Genomic DNA, 22,872 nt, shown 5'->3' with positions numbered 1-22,872 from the left:
GGGAAATGACTCCTCTGTCTGTGGACGGGAAGGCTCAGCACTGAAAAGCCCAGCATAAACATCAGATATTGTGAGTATTTTTATTCACTGTAATGAAGTACATTATTATTAGCCAAGAACTGGGGCTTCCCAGCTGAGAGCTGGTGCAGTCTACAATATCGCCTCACACGCAGCCCCTCCTCCCATTGAGCCCCTATGAGGTGGGGAAGCTGCCGCCCAGCATGTTGCAGCATTTCCCCAGAAAAGGGGGTTGGGATACCCACTGTGTGCCTACCCTCCCCTTGATCCCCACCCCCCTAGCCTTATAGAATCTTAGCCAAGTTACTGCCAGGTTTCATTTCCGCTTTTTTGTGTTATTCGGGCGGAGGAGGGGAGCAGGGAGAAGCTAATAATAATACCTTATATTTATACGGCACTTTTCTCTAAGGAGATCAAAGTGCTGTATAGACATGATCTCATTCATCTTCACAATATCCTAGCAAAGTAGGGAGGAGGCAATTATTATTACCACCACTTTGCCAAGAAGAAAACCGAGCCCTAGTGAAGTATCCCCAAGGTGGATGGATGGATTAGTGAGGTAGTGGGAAGCAGTAAAGATTTTGAAACAGTCTTTTTATGAGGTGATCAAAGTGCTTTCACATAGATTTTTTCTTTAAGTGGCCTTCACTGCATCCCCCAGGGGCCACTGGTATCGCCCTCCCTTGCTGATGGGATAAGAATTGTTATCCCCCATTTTATAGATGGAGAAAGTGAGGCCCTGAGGAATGAAGTTACCTGTTCAGGGACCCTACGATAACACCAGAAGGAAGAATTCAGAATCAGGCCTGTGGTCTCTTTTGTTCAGGCATCAGCCGACAGGTTCTTCCTCTCTTAATCTGGTTATTTTCTACTTGTTAACATGGCTTGTAGGGTGCTAATGTGAAAGGGTAAACAGCAAGTATCTAAAAGGTCATTCATTGACAGGTGCAAAGAGCTTAGTGAATGAAGAATCATGATTTTAGCAGGAATAATAACTGCAGTGCTACTGTTACTCAAAATTCAATGGATCTGAAGCTCTCAAAGCATCTTTCTCACAAACCCAATTGATCTTCATAAGAACCTCAAGAGTTAATTTGGTGACCAGGTAGTACAGTGGTACTGCAGTAGAGCAGGAAAATGAATTCAAACTCAGCCTCAGGTGTATGCCTCGCTTAATTTGGACATTCTCAATTCTTTATACATTTTTATTGATGCCTTCTTTTCTGACATCAGTTTCATTTCTAAATATATCACTTTTCTACCTGCCCCACAAGTATCCTTATAATAATCACTAAAAAAAACTCAAGTTCAGCAAAAATAATAAAAACGTCAACACTATCTGATGGCATATGTAGCATTCCATAAATATGCCCCCCCCGACCAGCTACAATCATTATACATTACATTAAATGCACAAATAGGCAAACCGCATCACGGATGCTTAAACAGCAACTAATGAGGCTAGTCATACGGTGCAGTTGAAAGATCACTTGTCTAGGAAGTAGGAAACCTTGGTTTCCTCAGTTCTGCAAAGCATCCGTTATGTGACTTTGGTCAAGTCAGCTTATGTATGATGTTAAATGAAGTGTTTAAATGAGATGCCTTCTTCCATCTCTGATATTCTCTGACTTTCTAATAATAGTTTTAAAAGCAGCAAATTTCAAAAATGGAAAAGAAAATTCTTAGCCCAGAATATAATCTGAGGACTTTCTTGCCCCTTGAGAAAGCTTTTTAATCATATGGAAAGGACCATGATGATATGGAAGGTCCCTGAGGATGTTGATTCTGGGAATAAGGCCCTAGGAGAATCTGCTTGTCTTAGAAATAGAAAAGGGAAAATGGGCCAAGGTGGATTTCTGTCAGAAAAGGTTATCAGTCCCATTTTAACTCTCTTATTCACTAAAAAAGTCTTTAATCCATCCTCAGCACCATAACTTCTAGGCCAGAGCTCAAATCAGAATGCAGCAATATGCTTATCCATTCACAGTGGGCTCTGATTTTTGAAACCTAGAATATTAAATTCAGGAGTCAACCCTAAGCAGAAGGAAGGGTATCTTTGCTCATTTGTGGAGAGTCCCAGTCAGGTCAGCTGGAGGAATGGTACCAATGCTACACGGGCCAGTGGTTTGATAAAGGACTAAAAAGAAAATCGATGATTTGCTCCATGGTTTCAAGAAATGATCCCTGTGCCGAGGAAGTAGACATGAGGATGGCTGTCTCACACTACATCTCACCTAAGAATCCTTTGTTCTATCAATAGTGAGACTCAAGAACACAGATAAAAAAGTTTGCGACATTGGCATTCTTATCTTTCACTTTTGTTAAGAGTTTGATAAGAAGTTGGCCTTCTCAACATTTTTTGAGGGGACAGCGGTAGGGGGATTCATGTTCCTGTGAACAGTCAGAACAAAAGGTACTTGTAAGAGGTCCAGACTCTATCTCTCCCATTTAAGGAGGTCATGAAAAAGAAGGAAAGAAGGAAATCATCTATTTTACACTTAAATTGTCCAAGAAAGGGATTTATTCCATGGTATCAATTTATTGCATGTTTTCTGATGTGTCGGACTCATGTTATAGACCTAAACTAGGAAGGGGACAGAGCTAGCTAGTTTCAGTCAAGCAGTAAGCAGTTGTTAAAGTCCTACTGTGTGCCTGATACTGTACTACGTGTGGGGTTACAGAGACAAAAATGAAGCAAGTTCTCAAGAAGTAATAACCTGTACGCATATAAATAAGTATTAAGTAAATGCAACATAAATACAAGATGAATTTCTCTTTTTTTTGGTGGAGAGAAATGATAGAAACTGAAGGGAACAGACATGGCCACATGTAGGAAGGTACTGCTTGGGCTAAGCCCTGATGTAACTGAGGGATTCTAAGAAGAGGAGGTGAAGAGAGAATGTATACTATGGATGGATCATAGGTGTTGATTAAGCACTTACTACGTGCCAGGCACTTTGTTAAGAGCTTTACAAATATTATCCCTTCCTATCCTCACAACAACCTTGGGAGGTACAATTATTATCTTCATTTTACAGTTGAGAAAACTGAAGCAGAGTTAAGTGACTTACCTAGGGTTACACTGCTAGTAAGTGTTTGAAACTGGATTTGAACTCAGGTCTTCCTGACTCCAGGTCCAGTACTCCATGCACTATGGTACCACCTAGCAGCCTCTAGTCACAGAACTGAGAGGTGGTGCCACATATGAAGGACAACGAGAAATCCGTCTCGTCTGTGTTGTTGAGTATGTGAAGGGGAGTAATGTTATTAAGGTAGGTTAGAAGCAAGCCACCAAGGGATTCAAATGCCATACAGGCTCACCTAGAAAGATCTTCTATCCAGCAGTCGTAACCTTCTCCAGTTGGCCATCCAGCCCGCCTTTGTGTCACCAGTGTTCTCTTCGGTGACCCTCCGTTCCTTGGGGTTTCTCTCACTTTCCTGCTATTTCAGGCATGCAACGAGTTCACTACACACGTGATGAACCTGCTTCGTGAGCAGAGCCGGACCAGGCCTATCTCGCCAAAGGAGATCGAAAGAATGGTGAGCATCATCCATCGTAAATTCAGCTCCATCCAGATGCAGCTCAAGCAGAGCACATGCGAAGCAGTCATGATCCTACGCTCGCGGTTTTTGGACGCGAGGTAAGTCTCTTTCCTTACCGTTCTGGATTTTAAAAAAGAAAGAAACAAAACCTCCTTTGCCACCTGGCCTGAGCCTGTAGTCATTTACTGATCCGTTTCTCAGATAGATCAGATTTTTGTAACATGTAGTATATCACATTGGACGGGCAACTCCAACAAGAGGAAAGGATAGGTCAGGGGAAAAACAAATAAATAAAAAAATTCCCAGGCTAGAGAGATAGTTCAGTGATTTGATGGAGGATCAGAGAAAGATGAGTGGTTTTTGGTTTGAAAACAATATGTTCTTGCGTAATAGGAGAAAAATTAAGTAGTTCTGTGACCCTGTGGTAGTTAATAAGAAGCATATAGCAGGTGCCCGTATAACAAAGACACCTTCTACCTCTGGAAGTACTCACAGTGGATAAGTGGAGGGAGCCCTTAGCAATCACGTTGAACAAGGAGGATAAACGTATCTTAACAGTAAGTGCCTGAAGCCTTCTGTGGTAGGACTTATTGGTGGCCCCTCATTGGTGCTGTCTCCAAAAAGGAAAGAAAAATAGTCTGTTAGATTGATGAGTAGAAAGATAGATGAGTAGAAAAAGGACTTCTGATTTGAGATCAGAGGACCTGAGTTTGAATTCTGATTTTGCTCCTTACCCTCTCTCTCTCTGTAGTCTTAGGCAAGTTTATTAACCTCCCTGGGCCTGAGTTTCTTCATTTGTGATAGGAGGACCTCTTTTTTATATTCCCCTATCCTCCCCCTCCAAAAAAGCTTCACAGCTAACATTTTAGAACAGTTGTACTATTAGTATCCAGTAATTGAGAAAATATAAGATAAAAGAAGAGCAATGTGAGGTCATAGGATCTTTAAAGATGGAAAGGATCTTGGAGTCCACCTCAAACCACCCTCTTATTTTACAGATGAGGAAACTGAAGCCCACAGAGGGAAGTGACTTAACCAAGGGCATACAGGCAATAAATATCAGAAGCAGGATTTGAACCCAGGTCTTCTCATTCAAGATCTAGTGCTGTTCGCACTGCGCCATGTCGCTTCTCTTAATTCAGCAGCACTTTTCAATGAATTTGTGTTTTATTAATTATAGCAGCATCTCTATATATATTTGAAAAATAGTAATATATATGTATATAAGACATTACTTAATTGATCTATAGAATCTATGTTAACTTACTTATTTTACTGAGCTTATATTTTATTAAAACTGAAGATGAAAAGGATAGCGTTTAGTTTGTCCAGAGTTATAGACCACTTGCAGTGACTTGCGTCCCAAGGAGTCTGCAGTGGACAGATTAGGAATACCTGCTCTAGATACTATCTTGTTCACCTCCATAACACATCTTTCATTCGTTTCATTGTAGTCCCTTAGTGCTAAAGGAAGTGCTAGGAAGTCCTTTCCAAAATTGCTAGCAGTGAGTGAGGTCTTTGGGTCATATAGAACTTAGGAAAGAAATAATAATCAATAGGCCCTGCTACCCTGTTAAATAGGGAAAATTCAGTAAAGTCATTCTTGCTTTTTTTTTTTCCTTACCATTCAGTCTGGGGTATGTACCCAGAAAGACATTTTCGATGTTGGATATAATGGTGGAATTTTAAGAGTGGTCAGTCCTTTGTAGATTTCTTATCAACAGATGATCCTGCCCTCTTTCCCCTCTCTCTGTGTGCCTAAGGCCTACTGGGGTCTAGGTTGCTGAAAGCAATGGAAATTCCCTGGGGGTGCCAAGTACAAGTGCCTACTGGCCTTCTGGTTCCTTTCCGTTGAGCCCGGGTAGAGCAGCAGCCAGGGCATGTAGTGCTTGCATTCCCATGGCAACTCCCCTAGTTAAAATGCTGGAGTTGGTATTTACATCAGCAGGTTTAGAAAAAATAAAGTTGGACACAGCCTGGAATCTTTTGAAGTGAGAAGTTAGGGAGAAGGACGGACCCGGCTCATTGTCTCATCTGATTTTTTTATTTTTATTTTTTCTGAATCTGAGGTAGCCAGGCAAATGGCGCTTGCCAAGAATTCATTGCAGTATGTTATGGGTATCTCTTTTTTCTTCTATTAGCCTTTGTTAAGACTGTGGATTTTTCAGCTCAAGTTTTGGGTTTTGCATGGAAAGTCCCTTTAATACCAGGCTGGCCAGAACAAAGAGGCGAAATGCCTTTGAAATGTTTTCTTTATTGTGTTCCTGGCAGGCTTTCTGCAAGATGTTTATTATTGTTGTTGTTGTTGTTGTTGTTGTTATTGTTATTATTAATTGTGGATAATGATCATCACTTTAATTTTATGTGTAGAAAATGTAATGCTAGCAAAAGAAAGTAACTTCAAACTCCAGCCCTGGATTTCCAACTTTATAAGTACACTTTAACACTGCCCTCTCCAATCTAGAGATGCCACACAGTTTCCCCCAGCATCATGAGCTGTACTTGGAAGAGCTGTTTAAACAGGCACCAAGTCAAAAAAGAGACATTCTTGAAAATCTTGCTGCTGCCATAGAAATTCTGCCATAACATGTACCTCTCTTAAATGGGGGCTCTTCAAGACATGTCGCTGTGGAAATAAATAATATACATGGGAGGCCTGATTCAGTAATGGGATTAGTTTTAGCAATTTGATAGATTTACAGTACAAGATTTGATAATTAACCCATGGAAGTGTAGCACTTCTCAACTGAGTGCTTGCCTCAGATCTGTGCTAGTCAAGTGGAATTCTCCCTCTCAGCCCCATGCGACCGGTTATTCCAGAAAAGATAAGCCTGGATATAAGGCTTCAGGTATAGGGATGGTTGTGTTCGGGATCATACATTTCTGCATCATTGTTAATTGGAGACAGGGATAGTGTGGGTAAGTGAAAGCTACTTATGTTTCCAAATTAATTTTAATCATAGGATCTTAGACTTAGCAATGGGAAGGATCTTAGAGGCCCATTGTGCCCAGCCCCCTCATTTTATAAATTAGTAAAGTGAAGCCCAGAGAGGTGAGTTGAAATAGTGTCACACCAGTCATAAGTGGCACAGCCAGATTGTACGTGGATCCTCACAAGTCCAAATTCAGTCCTCTTTCCAGTGTACCAGTTTTTTACCTCCCCTACCAAACCTTTTACCAAAGATTCTTATAAAAGACAAAAATTGCCTATTTTGAATTTCACTTCTAAACCTCCCTCCTGTATATCCCCTTAGTAGAGGTCCTCACAAGTAGTGAAATGGCAAAGAGAAAAGTAGCAAGAAAGAGGAACATGAACAGTTTTGAGATTGTCTCTGCTCAATCCAGTCAAAGTCTGCTCATTGAAAGCAACCTTGAAATGTACCACCAGCTCCTTTTTACAAGAAATTTCCCTTAAGATCACCTGGCAGAATTGCAGAATATACACAATAGATGTACAAGGGGGCTGCCAGATGAATGGATGCCAGGGTCTCGCCTCCCTTTGTTCAACATAACTTTCTACAGGAGATCCATAAGAAGACATCACAGTTTGCACATAAATCAGCAAAGTACAAGATAATCAACTGAGTCTCTTCCTCTACTTATCACCAGCATACAGGAGGAGTCCTTTATCACATGCCTACTTTTAAGCTAGGTTAAAAAAAATTCCAATCTGTCTACTTTTGGGTGCTGAGTGACCCAGAAACTCAGCATGGTTTTAGAGAGAGGATTGAGCTTGGCATAATCTGGACAGATGTGGTTAATACCTGTGGACAGATGGTATTCATCCGGTAAAATCAGGCACTTTATTGTGTTAATTAACCCAGGAGGGACACTGAAGATACAATATTAGCTGAATTTCCAGTGAATATTAACAGAGCACCAAGATCCAGTGCTTTGTCTTGGTAAAATTGGGAAAATCTGTTCACTGGTACCACCAGAGATTAGTTGGAAATCTTTTCACATCTGTAAGGAAAACCTTTTGATAAAAGCAATAAAGGGGAAAGTGCTAATTGAGCTAATTTAAAGATGATAGCTCACACTCTCAAAGAAGGACACTCAGGGCCTGCTAAGAGCCTCAGCTCCATCAGCAGCCCTACCAGTGATCCAATGGTCTTTGCTGTGAAGAAGCAATGAAATGATTCTCACTTTAAATTAGTTCAATTAGCACTTTAAAAAAAAAGGGAAAAAAAGTGCCTCTATTCATAATGTGTTTTTTCTCTCTTTCTTCTGACCTAAATATTAAAAAAGATTTCTCGAGTTTTACTTGTTTTGCCACTTAGCTGTTGCCTTGTAAGAGGTGTGCCTCTCTCCTTTTGACAAGGAGACAGCAGTTTAATTTCGGTCAGTGAATGGCTCCCTCTTCCCAGATGCCTTAAAAAATCATGATAATTTGGCATCCATTTCAGCAGGCTTCTACGTTAGAGAAAATAACTTGTATTTAACTTCTAGCTATGTTGTTGTCTCTGTTCAGAGCTTGAAACAATGCATAAGTGCTTAACAAATGCCTTTTGAAGATGCTTTGATAGTATGTCCCTCTCCCTGAGTGTTGTCAGGTTCACCCGACACTCCAGACAGAACTGGTCTTCTGCCCTTGAGATGCTGTACTAATGTGCTGGTCTTTTTTTTTTAATTTGGATTACACGTATTGATTTATTTCATTTCCTTTGTCAAGGCGGAAGAGACGAAACTTCAACAAGCAAGCCACAGAAATCCTGAATGAGTATTTCTATTCCCATCTCAGCAACCCTTACCCCAGTGAGGAAGCCAAAGAGGAGCTAGCCAAGAAATGTGGCATCACGGTCTCACAGGTAAGGCGGCACCCAATGGGTTCAGGCTGAGGCCTCGCCACGGAAGAGCTCCATGGCAGGGTAGTGGAAGCTTTTGCTTTCTAGAGCACACATATCAGGCAAGTCCTTGCAGCTGAAGTCTGGACTAGCAGGGTAAGTGCATAAGAGGTCTGGGGGGAGCTCTGTAGGTAAGTACCAGGTCTCATTTTGACTAGCAAGAGTAAGAGATGACTTGGCAGAGACTGAGTAACAATGAAAAGTTATCTTAGAGACTTTTAGATCGCTTTCTAATTCTGATAGCTTCTACATTGGCCATCTTTAAGCTTATACCACTATTCTGGAATCATCTCCACCCCTTCCTAGTGAGCAGACCCTCATTTCAAGTGAATAAAAATTCAGATACGTGCACATAAAAGCCAAATCATTCTGGTTTATGCATAGATAACAAAAGCCCACCCTTTACTTCTGAAAATTTCAAGACCTTCTTGAATTAATGAGTAGACACCACAGTAACGTAGAAAGTCATCTGAAAGGATGAGGACCTACATGGTTTGACTATCTCTGTCTGGGTGTCTTAATCAAGAGGAAGGATAGAATCATACCCTATGACAATAAAACAACTGCATAGAAAAATAATTACATTTCCTTAACATTGACTTCAGAGATGAAAAATATTTAAGGCTGTTATAATAATGGAAATAGTATTTCATTCTGATGTAATAGTATGCCAGGGATTATAGATAGAGAAACATGTAGATATAGATGAATATCTACATCTCTATCTAATATCTACCTATATATATATATATATATATATATATATATAATATCTAGAAATAGATATTGAGATATATATCTGTATCACATATATGTAGAGAGGGAGAGATAGATATTATATACATATAAAATCACTGGCTTACTATTATTATATATTGTATATCATGTATTATATATTACATGTTATTTACATTCTATATATTATATATTATAATTATATATTTATGTACATGTTTTTGATCATTCAAAGAATTCCATCCATATATCCTGTATAATCAGAACCTCACCTTTGAGAACACTTGGAAAGACTGTCATTCTCTCTCTCTCTCTCTCTCTCTCTCTTACTCTCTCTCTCTCTCTCCCCATGCCTTATTTTACTCGATAATTCCTCCCTGCTCCCCAGGCCTACTCCTTGGCCTTGGCCTTTAGTGGAGATAAGGAATGGTAATATTGAAATCCAACAGAAAAATCCATAATTGCTGATTCCATATGTAGAATAGCAGAAAAGCACCATGAAAAATGAGGGGAAAAAAGAGGAAAACAAATAGAAAGGGAGACTTACTCTTAGGAGAAATTCCACCCAATATTTTTCAGTTTTTCTATCTTTGGAAAGCACCTTGGACCACATTATACCCTGGGATTCAGGGTAGGAAGGAAAGTATCAGCCTGTGTTTTCTAATCAGTGTTGTGTCTAGTCAGGATGCAGAACTTTATGAATAGGAACATCCCATGAAGAAAGTGCCACCGGATCTAATCCATTTGAATCCAGAGATACTTTAGGAAATTTGAGTTTGACAATGATCATTTCCAGTCTGAACAATTTCTTGGTAGGCGGAACCTCTGGGTTCAGCCTCAAGGGTCATCAAGTTTGATTTTGTTCTTGCAAGATCTGTATTCTTTGAAGTGATCTAAAAACTAAGTAATCTTTTGGAATAGGAGAAGGGAATAGCATTGCCTTTGATATTAGCTGCACAGCTGAGTAATTTACATATGTACTCCTCCCTCCCACATGCACCCCTAAGCCATTGTGCTCCTCCTTTCTCACCATCGTCCTGCTTGCTCAAGATGGCAATCGTTGCTGTTCTGTTCTACCAGCAGCAACTTATTTTAAGGATGCAGAACAGTATAAAATAAAGAGCACTAGAATTGGAGCCATAAGATCTGGATTCAACAAGTCTTTGATGCATAATGTACTGTGCTAATTACTGGAGGATACAAAGAAAAGCAAAAACTTTACTCCTGTCCTCAAGGAGCTGACATGCTAATAAGAGAACAAATAACTATGTATGTAAAAGACATGGAATATAAATGGAAAGTAACCTCAAAGTGAAGGCACTAGCAGGACAATGGAAAGTCTACTGAAGATGATAGGATTTGAGCTAAGTCTTGAAGGAAGCTGTAGAAGCTAAAAAGTGGAGGTGAGGGGGTCCTTGGCAACAGTAAAGAAATTGGAGAGAAGAGAATATGTATTTTTTTAAAGATCAGTTGTTTTTTTTGTTGGGGTTTTTTTTTGGGGAGGGATGTTCAGTTTGAGTTGCCTACAGGATGTGTAGTTCAAGGTATTCGAAAGGCAGTTCTCCATTTCATTTGTGGACTCCAATTCCCTGTTGTTGGGAATGGACTGGGCCAGGAATTTCAAATAGCCCATTATATATCATATGGCCCTTTTTCTCTTGCTCAGACAAATATATAATAGTATTAAAAAGTCTTTGTGAAAATAGATACAAATTTAGCTCCTCAAGGAAGCAAATAAATGAATTAATGTAAATCTGAAACAAACATAAAATTTGAGTATGAAGCCACTTCAAACTCTTAAGTCTTAAGATTTTGAAAGTTCTCTTAAGAAGAGAGTGCCACCTAGTGGGCATCGTAAGAAACTCACTGACATCCCTTCCCCACCACCTCCTTTCTTCCCCTCTTGGGAATCCTATACTCAGCATGCTTCCTTCTTTTCTTCTTTCTTCTGTGCTCAGAACATAATTATTTCTACCTCTGGCATTCTCTTTCTTTTACTCATCCCCCCAGCTGCTCCCTACATACTTTTACATCTTCTGTAACCTTCCTTTCTCCCTCCACTCCAATCTGTTACCTAAGGAAAAATCCTTTCCCCTCTCTTTTCTTATTCTCCATCTCCCTCTCTTCATTCTGTTTATTACCCAAGAAAATTATACTAATCACGACTTATAAGTGTAAGAGTGTGCTAATATCAAGGAAAAGGAAGACCTTGAAATTAGATATAATAAAGAACCCATGCTCTTATGTTCTCAGGAAGAACCTAGAAAGCCTCTTTACACTCTCTATAGAAACCTCCTTCTACTCCCTCAAGCTCCTCTAATTAAACCTTCTGCTCCTCAAGCACTAGAATTCAAGATAAATTTTAGAAACAACAGTGATTTCTTATTTGATTTTGTTTTTCTTCTATTTTAATTACTACTATAATAATAGTATTTTCTTCCATTTCCCATTACAAACATATAGTATTTTAATTAAAATATGGCTTAAATAAGATTTTGTGGGCCAGCCTGAGAAAGCAACTATGAATTTATGTTTGTTCCCATAGGGAACTATGTTCCACCACAACCAGTTTATACCCAGGTTTCTGGAAGCCAGCCTAGAGTTGGGGATCTTAGTCTAGATAAGTCAAATAGTTGATTATGTTCCTGAGAGGCAAGACCTCAAAGCTGAGTTACCAAGGCCTTCATTTTGTGGGGACATGTAATTAAGTAACATAGAGGAAATCCAAATCCAAGTAGAAAAGATTATTGTTTTAAGAGAAAAACAAAACAATATACAAATGTATACCCCCCATTTATTTAACAGGTGATTATTCACATAAAGATTTTTCACTTCATGAAATAACTCATCAAATGATGGCCTAGTGCCTTTATGCTTTGATTCAATTTACAAGTATTTATTCCCATATAATTTTTTAAAGATAACTCTGTTGGCTGTTGTGACTACCAAACTGGAGTCAATAGAATCAGAAATGTTTGAACCTAGGGTCATAGGCATCACAGGTGTGATGCTTACTCCTGAAGGGGAAGAACCAAGTATCCAAATTTCACCTTAACAACTTCCTCACTTAGGCCTACAAGTCCTCGGTCATTGCACAAAGAAAAGAGGCTGGTGGCAGCTGCTATGAGTAACAAACAGGAAATAAACTAGCAAAGTGAATTAGGTTGAATTTGTTCATTAGTTTTCATAAGTAAAGGCTTGAATTTATAGGGACAATAAGGAGAACCATTGTGGTTTTCTTTATTTGTATTTGGACATGGGTAATATATAGGTACATGTAAGTAATTTTGATATTTAGATTTGTATATATGTCAGAATTTAGTATGTAAACATACCTATAAGGGAGGTGCCAGAGGGCAGGTGGAAAATGTGCTAGAAGTGAACTTATTGGACCTGGGCATGGATCCTACCTTGATCATTGATCACTTTATTTACCTTGGACCAATCATGTAACTTATCTGAGCCATATTTCCTCATTTATAAGATAAGGCGATTATTCCTTCCAGCTATAAATTTATTATCTTATGATATGTTTTTGTTATAGAAAAGTATCAAACTCTAGTTAACATTAAGGTTACCTGTCTTTGGATTCCTATATATTTATGAGGATCACTTAAGGTATATCTCTCTCACTGGTCCTTGATTTCAACCCTTGCCCAGGTCAATTGGCTTATATCTCTTTTTTGACATGTAGCTCTAATTCTATTTTAAACTACAGATAAATACCAGACAGCCAGATTTGAATGAAAAGGATTCTAGTTTAAGTGAAGAGTCCTATGTGATTTTTCTTTTTACAATGTCTCCACCAAACTAGAATTATAGACATAGTTATAACCATGTAGAATCCTGTGGGACTGTATGATTTTAGACCTGAAAGGGACCTTAGAAATCATTTAGTCCAGGTTCTTCATTATGTAGGAGAAAACTGAGACTCAGAGAGGTGAAGGGACTTGACTGAGATATGAGCCTAGTTCTTCTGACACCAACTCTGGAACTTTTCTCATTATGCCACCTTGGAGGTGGAAGGAAGGAGAAAGAGACAGAAGGAAGAAGGAAGGAAGGAAGGAAAACTCAGATTCAAATCAAAGACTTCTTTATTTGGAAAATTATGATAGATACTAATCAATTGGCTTTGTTTTCTCACTCCCCCAGCCCTCTGCCAAAAATTAGTGAAAGGCACAATGTTAACTTTCTTATCTTCTCTTGAACTTGCTCTAGGTGTCAAACTGGTTTGGAAATAAGCGAATCCGGTACAAGAAGAACATAGGTAAATTTCAAGAGGAAGCCAATATTTATGCTGCCAAAACGGCTGTCACAGCTACCAATGTGTCAGCCCATGGAAGCCAAGCTAACTCACCCTCAACTCCCAATTCAGCTGGTTAGTTTTTTTGTTTTGTTCCGTTCGAATTGTTCTTGTTTGTTTCTTACATTTGTTTTTTATTCCATTGGGTTTTTTTCTTTTCTTTCATTGTTCAGATTTTTAATGGGTTATATTTTTGTGTGTTTTATTGTTCACTTATTTTTCAGTTATTGTTTTGGGGTTTTGCCCCATTTCTAAAGAACAACCTATTCATGCTATTGGCATGAGGGGAACTTGCCGGGATTTTGCATGGACAAGTTCCAGTTGAACCATTTTTGCATAATTGTCCTCTTTGAACATTTGTTTGGTTTAATGAGGAGCCCTCCCTGTTCTCACCTGAGTGACCTAATAAACAATACCTTTCTTACAGCCGTCCATTGTTATGCTATTGGGGGGGGGTGAGTGGAGACAACGGGAGGGCAGAGTCACTGACTCCTGTGATGTTGTATTTCATGCATTCTTAGCTTGTATCTGTGAATTTGTTTAAAAATATACATATACATATATATATGTAACTGTGTTTAAATGTAATTTATTTCCTTTGTAAACCTATTCATTTTATTTTATTCATTTAAAACATTTTTCTGAGAAGTGGTTCATAGGCTTCGCCTGACTGACAGAGAGGTTCATGACACAAAAGAAGCTTAAGAACCATTGTTCAGTCACTGCACCTCTCATAATGTCTCGATCACCTGCAAGTCTGTATTCCACGTGGGTTTTACATTCCTTTCACAAACATCTCATTAGAATACTCTGGTCTACAAACAAGACTAGAGTTATTTATAAACCTAATTTTTTTTAAAAGTTCCTATTTATATTTGGTTGTTTTTCATTCCATTAACTTCAAAGGAAATTTCACAGTGATTAATTCATCTTTCCCAGATACCTGGTCTCCTGTCACAGCATCATTCCTTATGTGTGTGTGGGTGCACATATATGTGCGCCGGGTTTTATTTTTGGGGATACATAATCATGTCACTCATGTCAGACTTGATCATTATATTATACTGTTGTTGTTATTGTTTTTCCCTCTTACAAAACCTTGTGCCAAGAGTGTGCATTTCTAGGATGTATAGAACCAAGACTTACGTCAATGAAATGTTGTCTTGATTGTTCTGAACTATGGAAAGAAAAAAAAATGTTTGGTACTTTTTTTTCTCTCATGAAAGAAATATTTGCTTTAAAAAAAAAACAACTTCCTGCATTGAGTAAGTTTGAGCTTTGATTATGATGCTGCTCTCCTAATGCTTGATCTTGGACTGTCGGACATGTCTCTATGAAAGGAAACCAGCTAGTTCATAGAATAATTAAAACTCTTATTTATCACACAATTGGGGCTTTAAAAACACTGTTTCTTTGCTGAAGTTTTCTTCCTTTCTCAAGCTGACTTGTTGATGATGTGCTGGGCTGTGCTCCCTGCCTGTTACCCTGTGGACTCTTGAGTGCTAAACCTGACATGCATAGTTTTCTCTGATTGGAGGCTGCCTCAAATTAGAGAGCTGCATAATTATTTTTGGTTTTCATTTGTTTTAGTGAAAGTGTGTGTAAACAATGCTGGGAGGTGGGGTTTGTAAACCAGGATGTTTAAAAAAATAACAAAGTCAGTGCAGTTTCCCTTTTCCTAACCACGGTGGTCCCCTATGTAAATAGACACTTTATTCTTTTCACAGTATGGCATAGTAGATACGGGATCCAAGTAAATGTCTAGCAAGCCAAATGTGTCCTACTTTGTCAACTGGTCACTTCTTTAACAGGCTGGTGGCTACCATATTGTATGTGTTCTATTGGAAAGTTGATATCTTCGCCTTTTCTTTCCAAGTAGTTCAGTAAGGTTTGGATTGGTGAAAATGTGCTGAATGCCTCTGGAAAAAAGAAAGGATCAATCCAATTTAACCAGCACTTATTAAACACCTACCGTGTGCCCAGCACTGTACTGATCATGAATATAATCTAGTTTTGTTCTCCAAACCCCTTCTTTCTCTCTCAGGCACAGAATATCTGAATCATGAGGTACCTGGGAGTAAAGGAACTGTGGGCTTCCTTTATCACTGTGGCCTTAATTTCTTAACCTTCTCTAAAGAGATAAAATGGTCAGCATTTTAATACTAAACCAGATCCTCCAATTTTTCCAGCCTTAGAGAATTGTTTAGTTTTGATTTTATGTATCCTAGAGTGGAAAGAGTTCAAGAATTGGAAGTCCCAGGGCATGGATTCAAATTGGCCCTGTTACTAGTAGCTGTGATTGGGGTAAATATTTTCTAAGATCCTGTCCAGCTCAAAATCTAGTCCTGCAATCATGTGATATTGTATTCCAGCAAAGCCTATAATTGCAACTTTCTAAGGATTTCCTTCTGTGACTTCTGAGCCAAAAGTTTAACTTGTGCCTATGTTAACTGGAAGTTACATATGGAGGAATTTCTTTGTAACATTTTTCTGAAAATGAGACAAAGTGAAGAAAATATTCACTCTTTCTAATAGCTTGGAACTTCAAAAGATAAACATCTTTTAGAGGGGAAAAAAAGTCTTAAATAGGCTTTTCTGTACTTTGCTCCTAAAACAAACACAGGATCATTACACAGATAAGTCAAGAACTTACAAATGCTCAAACTTCAAATGAGGCTGCTTGCCCTGATGAACCAAATAGATAATCAGTGATTTCAAAGGGAAACATTCTAATTGAAGTTGGAAGCAATTTGAAAACTGACAGATGGATGAGTGTTAAAATGATGTAGATGAGTTGGAAGTTGTTCAAGGGTCTGGTGACCTGGGAACTTTGTACATCTTTAAGAGTGTGGTGGTTAGGGTTATTTTCTGGGTCTCATCAGGGTATTTCTTCTGAAGCTTTGTGCAGGAAAGGTACTTTTGTTATGTGAAAAGAGCATGTCACCCATCACTTTGAAAACACTGTAGAAAAATGCATTTCACCCTTGGGGGGTTGTCCAGCGGTCAGATTTACTGGGTGAGGGTGGAACACCTACGTTTTTTGTAACAATAATAACAGCCAATTTAAATAGTGCAAGAAAGTTTGCAGGGAACTTTGCATGCATTATCTCATTTGGGATACCAGCAAGAGGCAATGCTAAGAAAACACAGGATAGAGAATGAGAGAAGGGGAAAATGTCTTTGAAAGAAGAAAATGCAAAAATAGCAAATTTGGACACCATTTTTGATGGGAAGAAAGTCCAAATAAATGTTACTACATATTCATCCCAAACACCAATTGCTGTGGTGTCCACAGTCCATTTGTAGTGACCTAAGGGATGCCTCTGTTTGTTTGCTTTTTGTTTGTTTGGTTTGGCTTGGTTTGGCTTTGGACATGGAACTTCAGAAGCTTCATTATTATTTCATAAGGGCAGTGTGGTATCCTAAATGTGGAGTCGAAAGACTCAAATTTAGATTTCAGTTCTGCTGTCTGGACCTGTTCTCTACATGACCATAGCCTTAATACTAAATGAATGAATAAAAACATTGATCGTGTTTACTAGGTGCCAAGCACTGGGCTAAGCAATATGAATTGAAGACTGAAACGAATCCTACTGTCAACAAGCTCGGAGTCTCAACCTCTTGGGCCTTAATTTGCTCACGTGTAAAATGAAGGGGTAGTACTAGATGGTCTTGAATGGCCCCTCCACCTTTGAGCCCCATTGAATTAGCCAGATCAGTGCCGTGTTGAGTCTTGAAATGGCTCCTTTCCTAAGTAAGACCTTGAAATGTTCAGGTCAGGCAGTATGATTGGCTGAATGCTTCCAGGGTGTGAGTAGGCCTGGAAGCCTAAAATTCCCTCATTTTATTTAACTCTTTGAATGTCTGAGGTGGTGGCAAGTTCATCTTCACATGGAGCCACCCTCTCCATCACTGTGAAGACGTGACATTGAAGGGCCAATGACAGGCCCCACATGACACTGCCAGAAAGCTTGGTGACTTTCAGAATGGGGAAAGTGGAGTTCATTTGGATTTTGTCCCCACAGCTCAACTCCCTTAAAAAATGTTTGCACAGTATACACAGCTATGTAGGAGGTGAAGTATCCAGAGAAGCTGGCAGGGTAATAGGGATCTGTGACTCGTCTAATAAGTCCTCAGGGGACCTTTTAATTTTCGTTGTAAGACCAAGGGAAAGAATTCTTCCTGTCATAGTGTTCTCTCTCTCTCTCTCTCTCTCTCTCTCTCTCTCTCTCTCTCTCTCTCTCTCTCTCTCTCTCTCTCTCTCTCTCTCTCTCTCTCTTTCTCTCCCCCCTTCCCTTCTTCCATCCCTCCCTCTTCTCCCTCCATCTCTTCTTCTCTCCCTCTCCATTTCCCCACCTCTATCCTTTTCCTCCCCATCTCCAAATGCAGTGTGAAGTGCTAACCATGGCATTCCTGCCTGCAAAATGTGAAACCTTAAAACCCTAACTTAAGCTCGAATTCTGAGGAATGCCATATTCCACAAGACCAGCCTGTACAGAATTAAAGCCAAGATTTTGTTTATCATAGGAAGCAGGAATGATTCCTCAAGAGCAGAGGCAAAAAAAAAAACAAATAGGAAAGATAGAAAAACAATTTTAAGGCATAAATAACAAGAGAGTGGTAAGCTGAGATTATCTGAAAGGTAATGAAACATAGGTATTCTAGGTTCTCTTCCCATAACTGGTCTAGGACTCTAACCTAACTGGATGGTTAAAGTTATTGTTCTGTGCCTCAGTTACTCACTTTAGGAAATGGGCATGATATTATTCCACTGAAATTGCCTCAAGCTGGTTGGAGAAATAATGAGAGAATACGTACATGTATACATATGCACACACACACAATATATATATATATATATATATATATATATATATATATATGTATGTGTATCTATATATACACATGTATATGTATATCTATTTGTATATGTGTATATACACACACACACACACACACACACACACACACACACACACACGGCTTAAATTCCATCAATAGAAAAGTGTGATATCAATATGAAGTTAGAAAGTAATTTATCCTTACTGTTCTACAATGGCCTTTATTGTTGTTTATTTGTCATATTTTATGCGTTTTTAAAAATTGCCAGCTTTGAAGTCTTCGAGGTAGAGGCTTTTAAAATAAAATCATAAAGACAGATTGTTTTTATTGTTTTAGCCATTGAAAGTTTATTTCAGGATAGTACATTTCTTCTATCACATCTGTATTCTCATCTACATGTACCCATCTAGTTGCTTGGTAAATGTTTGGGAATTTAAAGGGGATTAAATATTCTGCAAGTACAGTTGTAACATCATACATTCCATGAATACATCAGGGTGACATTTCCATGAGACTTTCATTTCCCTGTCCACATGGACCATGGGAACTTTTGACGTCCAAAGTGGATGTTACTAATATTAGGGATGGAGAGTATCTTCATTGTCATCATCATCATCATCATCATCATCACAATAATAACAGTGATACTACTACTAATAATAGCACTTTAAGGTTTTTTACAAATACCCCATTTTATCCTCACAATAACCCTAGGAAGTAGGTGCTATTGTTATCCTTATTTTGTAGATGGAGAAACTGAGTCAGACAGAGGTTAAATGACTTGCTCCAGGTCACACAGCTACCGAGTATCTAAGGCTGGATTTGAACTCGGGTCTTATTGACTCCAGGTCCAGTGCTGTATCCATTGCGCCACCTCTCAGTGGCTAACATTTGAGTTGCAGAACCCTTTGAGGCTGTGAAGTGTTTTGTTATCTGCATTTTTACGGATGAGACTGAGAGAGGCTAAGTGACTTTTCTAAGGTCACACCACTAATAAGTATTTCAGGAAAGACAGGAACTCAGCTCTTCCTGACTCCTAGTCTACTCTTCTGTTCACCACAACAGGTTACAAGTTGTGTTTTTCCCTCTACCATTGTAAATGTGTAATCTCTGCAGTAAGGGAAATCACTTAACAAATACACTGAAAAAGACAATTTTATTCCTTAAAAAAATTCCCAAGTTTTGGTGCATGTTGTAAAACACATTTAAAATTTGTGGATTTTGTTACAATGTAACCATCCCCTCCCCTGCACTTCTATGCTAGTGCAGAGTGTGCTCATATATTTGCATTCAGGGCTTCTTTTTAAGTGGCTTTCATTAAGTTGATCAAGTGATGATTTTTGTCTTACTGTCCCAGCACCGTACAGCCTGTTGGATTTTCTTTCATTGCCCTGAAATGTAGGTGAGTGACCAATGGATAGACATCACCCCAGGAAGCACTAATAGAACACGGATTTCTTGAGGGCAGGATTGAGCTGTTATTTTGTCTTTTATCCCCAGTACTAAGCATAGTGTTGTTCAGTTGTTACTCACTTATGTCTGACTCTTCATGATTCCATTTGAGGTTGTCTTGGCAGAGATCCTGGAGTGGTTTGCCATCTCCTTCTCCCGCTCATTTTACAGATGAGGAAACAGAGGCAAACAAGGTTAAGTGATTTGCCCAGAGTCACACAGCTAGTAAGTGTCTGAGGCCAGATTTGAACTCGGGAAGATGAGTCTTCCTGACTCCAGGCACTCTTATCCACTGTGCCACCTAGCTGCCCTTACATAATAGTATATTCACACTTACTAGATTCCCCAAGAGTAGAGATACAAGAGAGACTGGTGGAGAGGGAAGAAGGCTGTAGAAGTCAAGTTTGTGGAGAATGTTTATTACTCATCTGCACAGATCGGATGACAGTGGATGGAAGGGGAGGGGAGTAGGGAGGGAGTTGAAGCTTTGGAAGATAAGTAAAGGAGAATAATGAACTGAAAGGAAGGTGCATCTTAAAAAAAGTACTTCCAGTAATTGGCTATTGCTTCCCAACAAGCTGCAGGAAGGTCCCAGAATGACCTTCTCAGCAAGCCAGGTGATTTTCTCCAGCTCTTTAAAGACCTCAAGAGGCTTCGTTCAATATTTGACTGTAAATTGGGCACCTTCCAGTAGGTTATCAGTTTTGGGAACCGCGCTTTTCCAGGTTCCCATGCTGCCTTCAGCCCATGTGTTTCTTAGATCGTCGGTAAGGACTTCTGTCTGCCAGGTTGTGGTTTTAATAGTGTCCTAGTCATGTCAGGCCACTCCCGGCCCCCAGATCCTTATCAGAGAGTTAGGGGCCATGGCCATGTTCATACATGGATATATAGAGATGACGAAGTGCTGAGACAGCATTGCCAACAGCAGAAGGGGCTATCTCTGCAATTACTGCTGTGATACAAATGCATTTGTACATGAAGTACATTGGTATGCGCATATTTATCTCTGTGTACATTAAGAAGCCAGACATATTTATAATTTATCTATGCACATATATTTTTGGAAATAATCTCTGTCAATTGCAATACATATCTTATAAATGGCATCTCACCTACCTCCCCAGCTTCTGCCTTATTAGTTGGAATGAATTTGGGCTCTCTGGAGGTGTTCCCCCCCCCAACTTGGGTGCTAATTTCCAATAAACTGTTCATCGATTGTCCAAAGTGTGGGTGTTTTAGGCAAGTTTTGAAGGGAGAGAGAAATAAAAAATGGTCACACTTCAAGCTGCAGTGCAGCAGCTGGAACTATGATCTTCACTAATGTGGGCACTCCTTCCAGCAACACCAACCACAACCCACCCAAACCTGCCCATTCTGTGCCTGTCCTGTGACCGGAAAATAGCCAACATAACATGGCATTTAAGCAAGGGTCTTCAAGTTGACTCCAGTGGGATCTTGGGTTTGGTTCCTTTAAGATACAACTAAAAGAGATGCTGTTAGGAGGCTTTAATCGGTGCAATGAGTAGACAGCAATGAGAATCAAATGAACTAGGAAGGAAATCCCAAATCTTGACCATTAAGTCATTGGCATACAATGTTTCCTAACCCCAGGCAGTATTGCTTCTGCTGGATATGCAAACAGCTTCACCAGAATGGCTCTTCTTTTCTGTACCAAAGCAGAAAGGGAGGCATCGGGATTAAATACTCTTGATATGATCAGGGTAGTAGGCCACATCAGATCAGGCAAAGACTCTGTCTTTGTTTCCATGCAACCTTTCTGTCTCTTCTAAGATAAACCACAAAGAGGCTATGGATTGTTTTTGTGATTTCATCAATATAGGGATATCCCAAATGAGGAAACTTTTTCTACCAACGATTGGTAGCTTTCTGGCAACTTAGATTGTAGTCCCAAAGAGTTGCCTAAAGTACTCAGAAGTTACTGGATTCATCCAGGGTTGTAACTAGTATATATCAGAAGGGGGACCTGAACCCAGGTCTACCTGGCTTTGAATTCAGCTCTCTACTATTCCCAACAGATGATAGTTAACTAGCCAGGTAGAACATTTATTAAGGGCTTGCTATATATCAGGAATTGTGCTAAATGCTGGGAATAAAAAAAAACAAGCAAAAAATGCAATCCCTACTCTCAAGGATCTTACATCCTAATGGTGAGGAAGAGATAGAAGGCAGCTAGAAAGTGGGAAAATCTGGAGAATCAGAGTGGAACTTGGAGTGATGTGAGCATGGATGGCCTGGACACCTCTTGCAATGCTGGTGCAGGGCAGGAATTCAACATGAATTCAGAGGAGAGGGCCATAAGGGAGGAGGTATCTCCAGGGTGAGAAAGCTGCTGGGGTAGAACTGGAAAAGTCTCAAGTGGAACTAGGACCGAAATGAAGATTCTCACTCCAGACAGTAGGAGGAGAACAAAAATTTTGGACCTGGCAATCAAATACCCTCTAGAAACATTTATTTCTTGTAGACTTGGGCTTCTTTTTAAATAACTTCTGGAAGTCTTGATTTAAAAAAAACATTTTCCAACTTTTTTTTATTCATTTAAACAAATGGGTAGTGCTTAGCAGCAGTGTGGCAATAAGGGAGAATGTAAATGAGCCTTTTGTCTTTACCTCATGGTGAGGTCCTAACTAGTGAAGTTCTTGGCTAATTCTTTGTTGGTGGTTGGTGAGGACATTCTCTAGGGAAAAAAAAAAGGTTAAAACCAAACTGTGGATGTGGGGACTCTCCCCACCTTAATTCTGTATGTTACGACCTTCTTCGGTTACCTAGGCTTTGATAACAATACCAGAAAGCTCTGAGACGAGTATTGAGCAACATGGGTTCAGTTGGTTAATGGTTGTCTACAAGTTGAGTACCAGTGATGGTTAAGCAATACTTTTTTATGTCAGGAGATATTATTCTTTTAGCTCCACCTCCTCCAATATGTCAGGAAGGTCATTTTAGAAGAGCTCAAATTCCTGTCTTTGTAAAGAAACCAGAAATCAAGTGTCAGAGCCTACGCATGAATCATTGCTGGGTGATTCCACACAGATGATGGCTGTCAAGATGTGTGGGAAGGGAGCAAATTTGAGCAGTATGAGATTGGAAGGAGTATAGTGGAGCTGACCTGGGCCCCTG

General features: G+C 39.4%; 1 protein-coding gene across 3 annotated transcripts in view; it reads left to right on the top strand.

Annotated features, from left to right (window-relative positions):
* Positions 1–22,872, top strand: part of PBX1 (PBX homeobox 1) — a 333,027-nt gene that overhangs the window by 277,838 nt on the left and 32,317 nt on the right. For all 3 annotated transcript variants that reach the window (XM_020988599.2, XM_020988600.2, XM_078156520.1), the window contains 3 exons: positions 3,469–3,659; positions 8,234–8,369; positions 13,359–13,518. In XM_020988599.2, coding sequence (XP_020844258.1) covers positions 3,469–3,659; positions 8,234–8,369; positions 13,359–13,518 — 487 coding nt within the window. The remainder of the gene's footprint in view (positions 1–3,468; positions 3,660–8,233; positions 8,370–13,358; positions 13,519–22,872) is intronic.

This window comes from Phascolarctos cinereus, unplaced genomic scaffold (assembly GCF_003287225.1).
Source record: "Phascolarctos cinereus isolate Bilbo 61053 unplaced genomic scaffold, phaCin_HiC Scaffold_5;HRSCAF=322, whole genome shotgun sequence".
Classification (NCBI taxonomy): domain Eukaryota; kingdom Metazoa; phylum Chordata; class Mammalia; order Diprotodontia; family Phascolarctidae; genus Phascolarctos; species Phascolarctos cinereus.
This window is presented reverse-complemented; position numbering and strand designations above follow the sequence as displayed.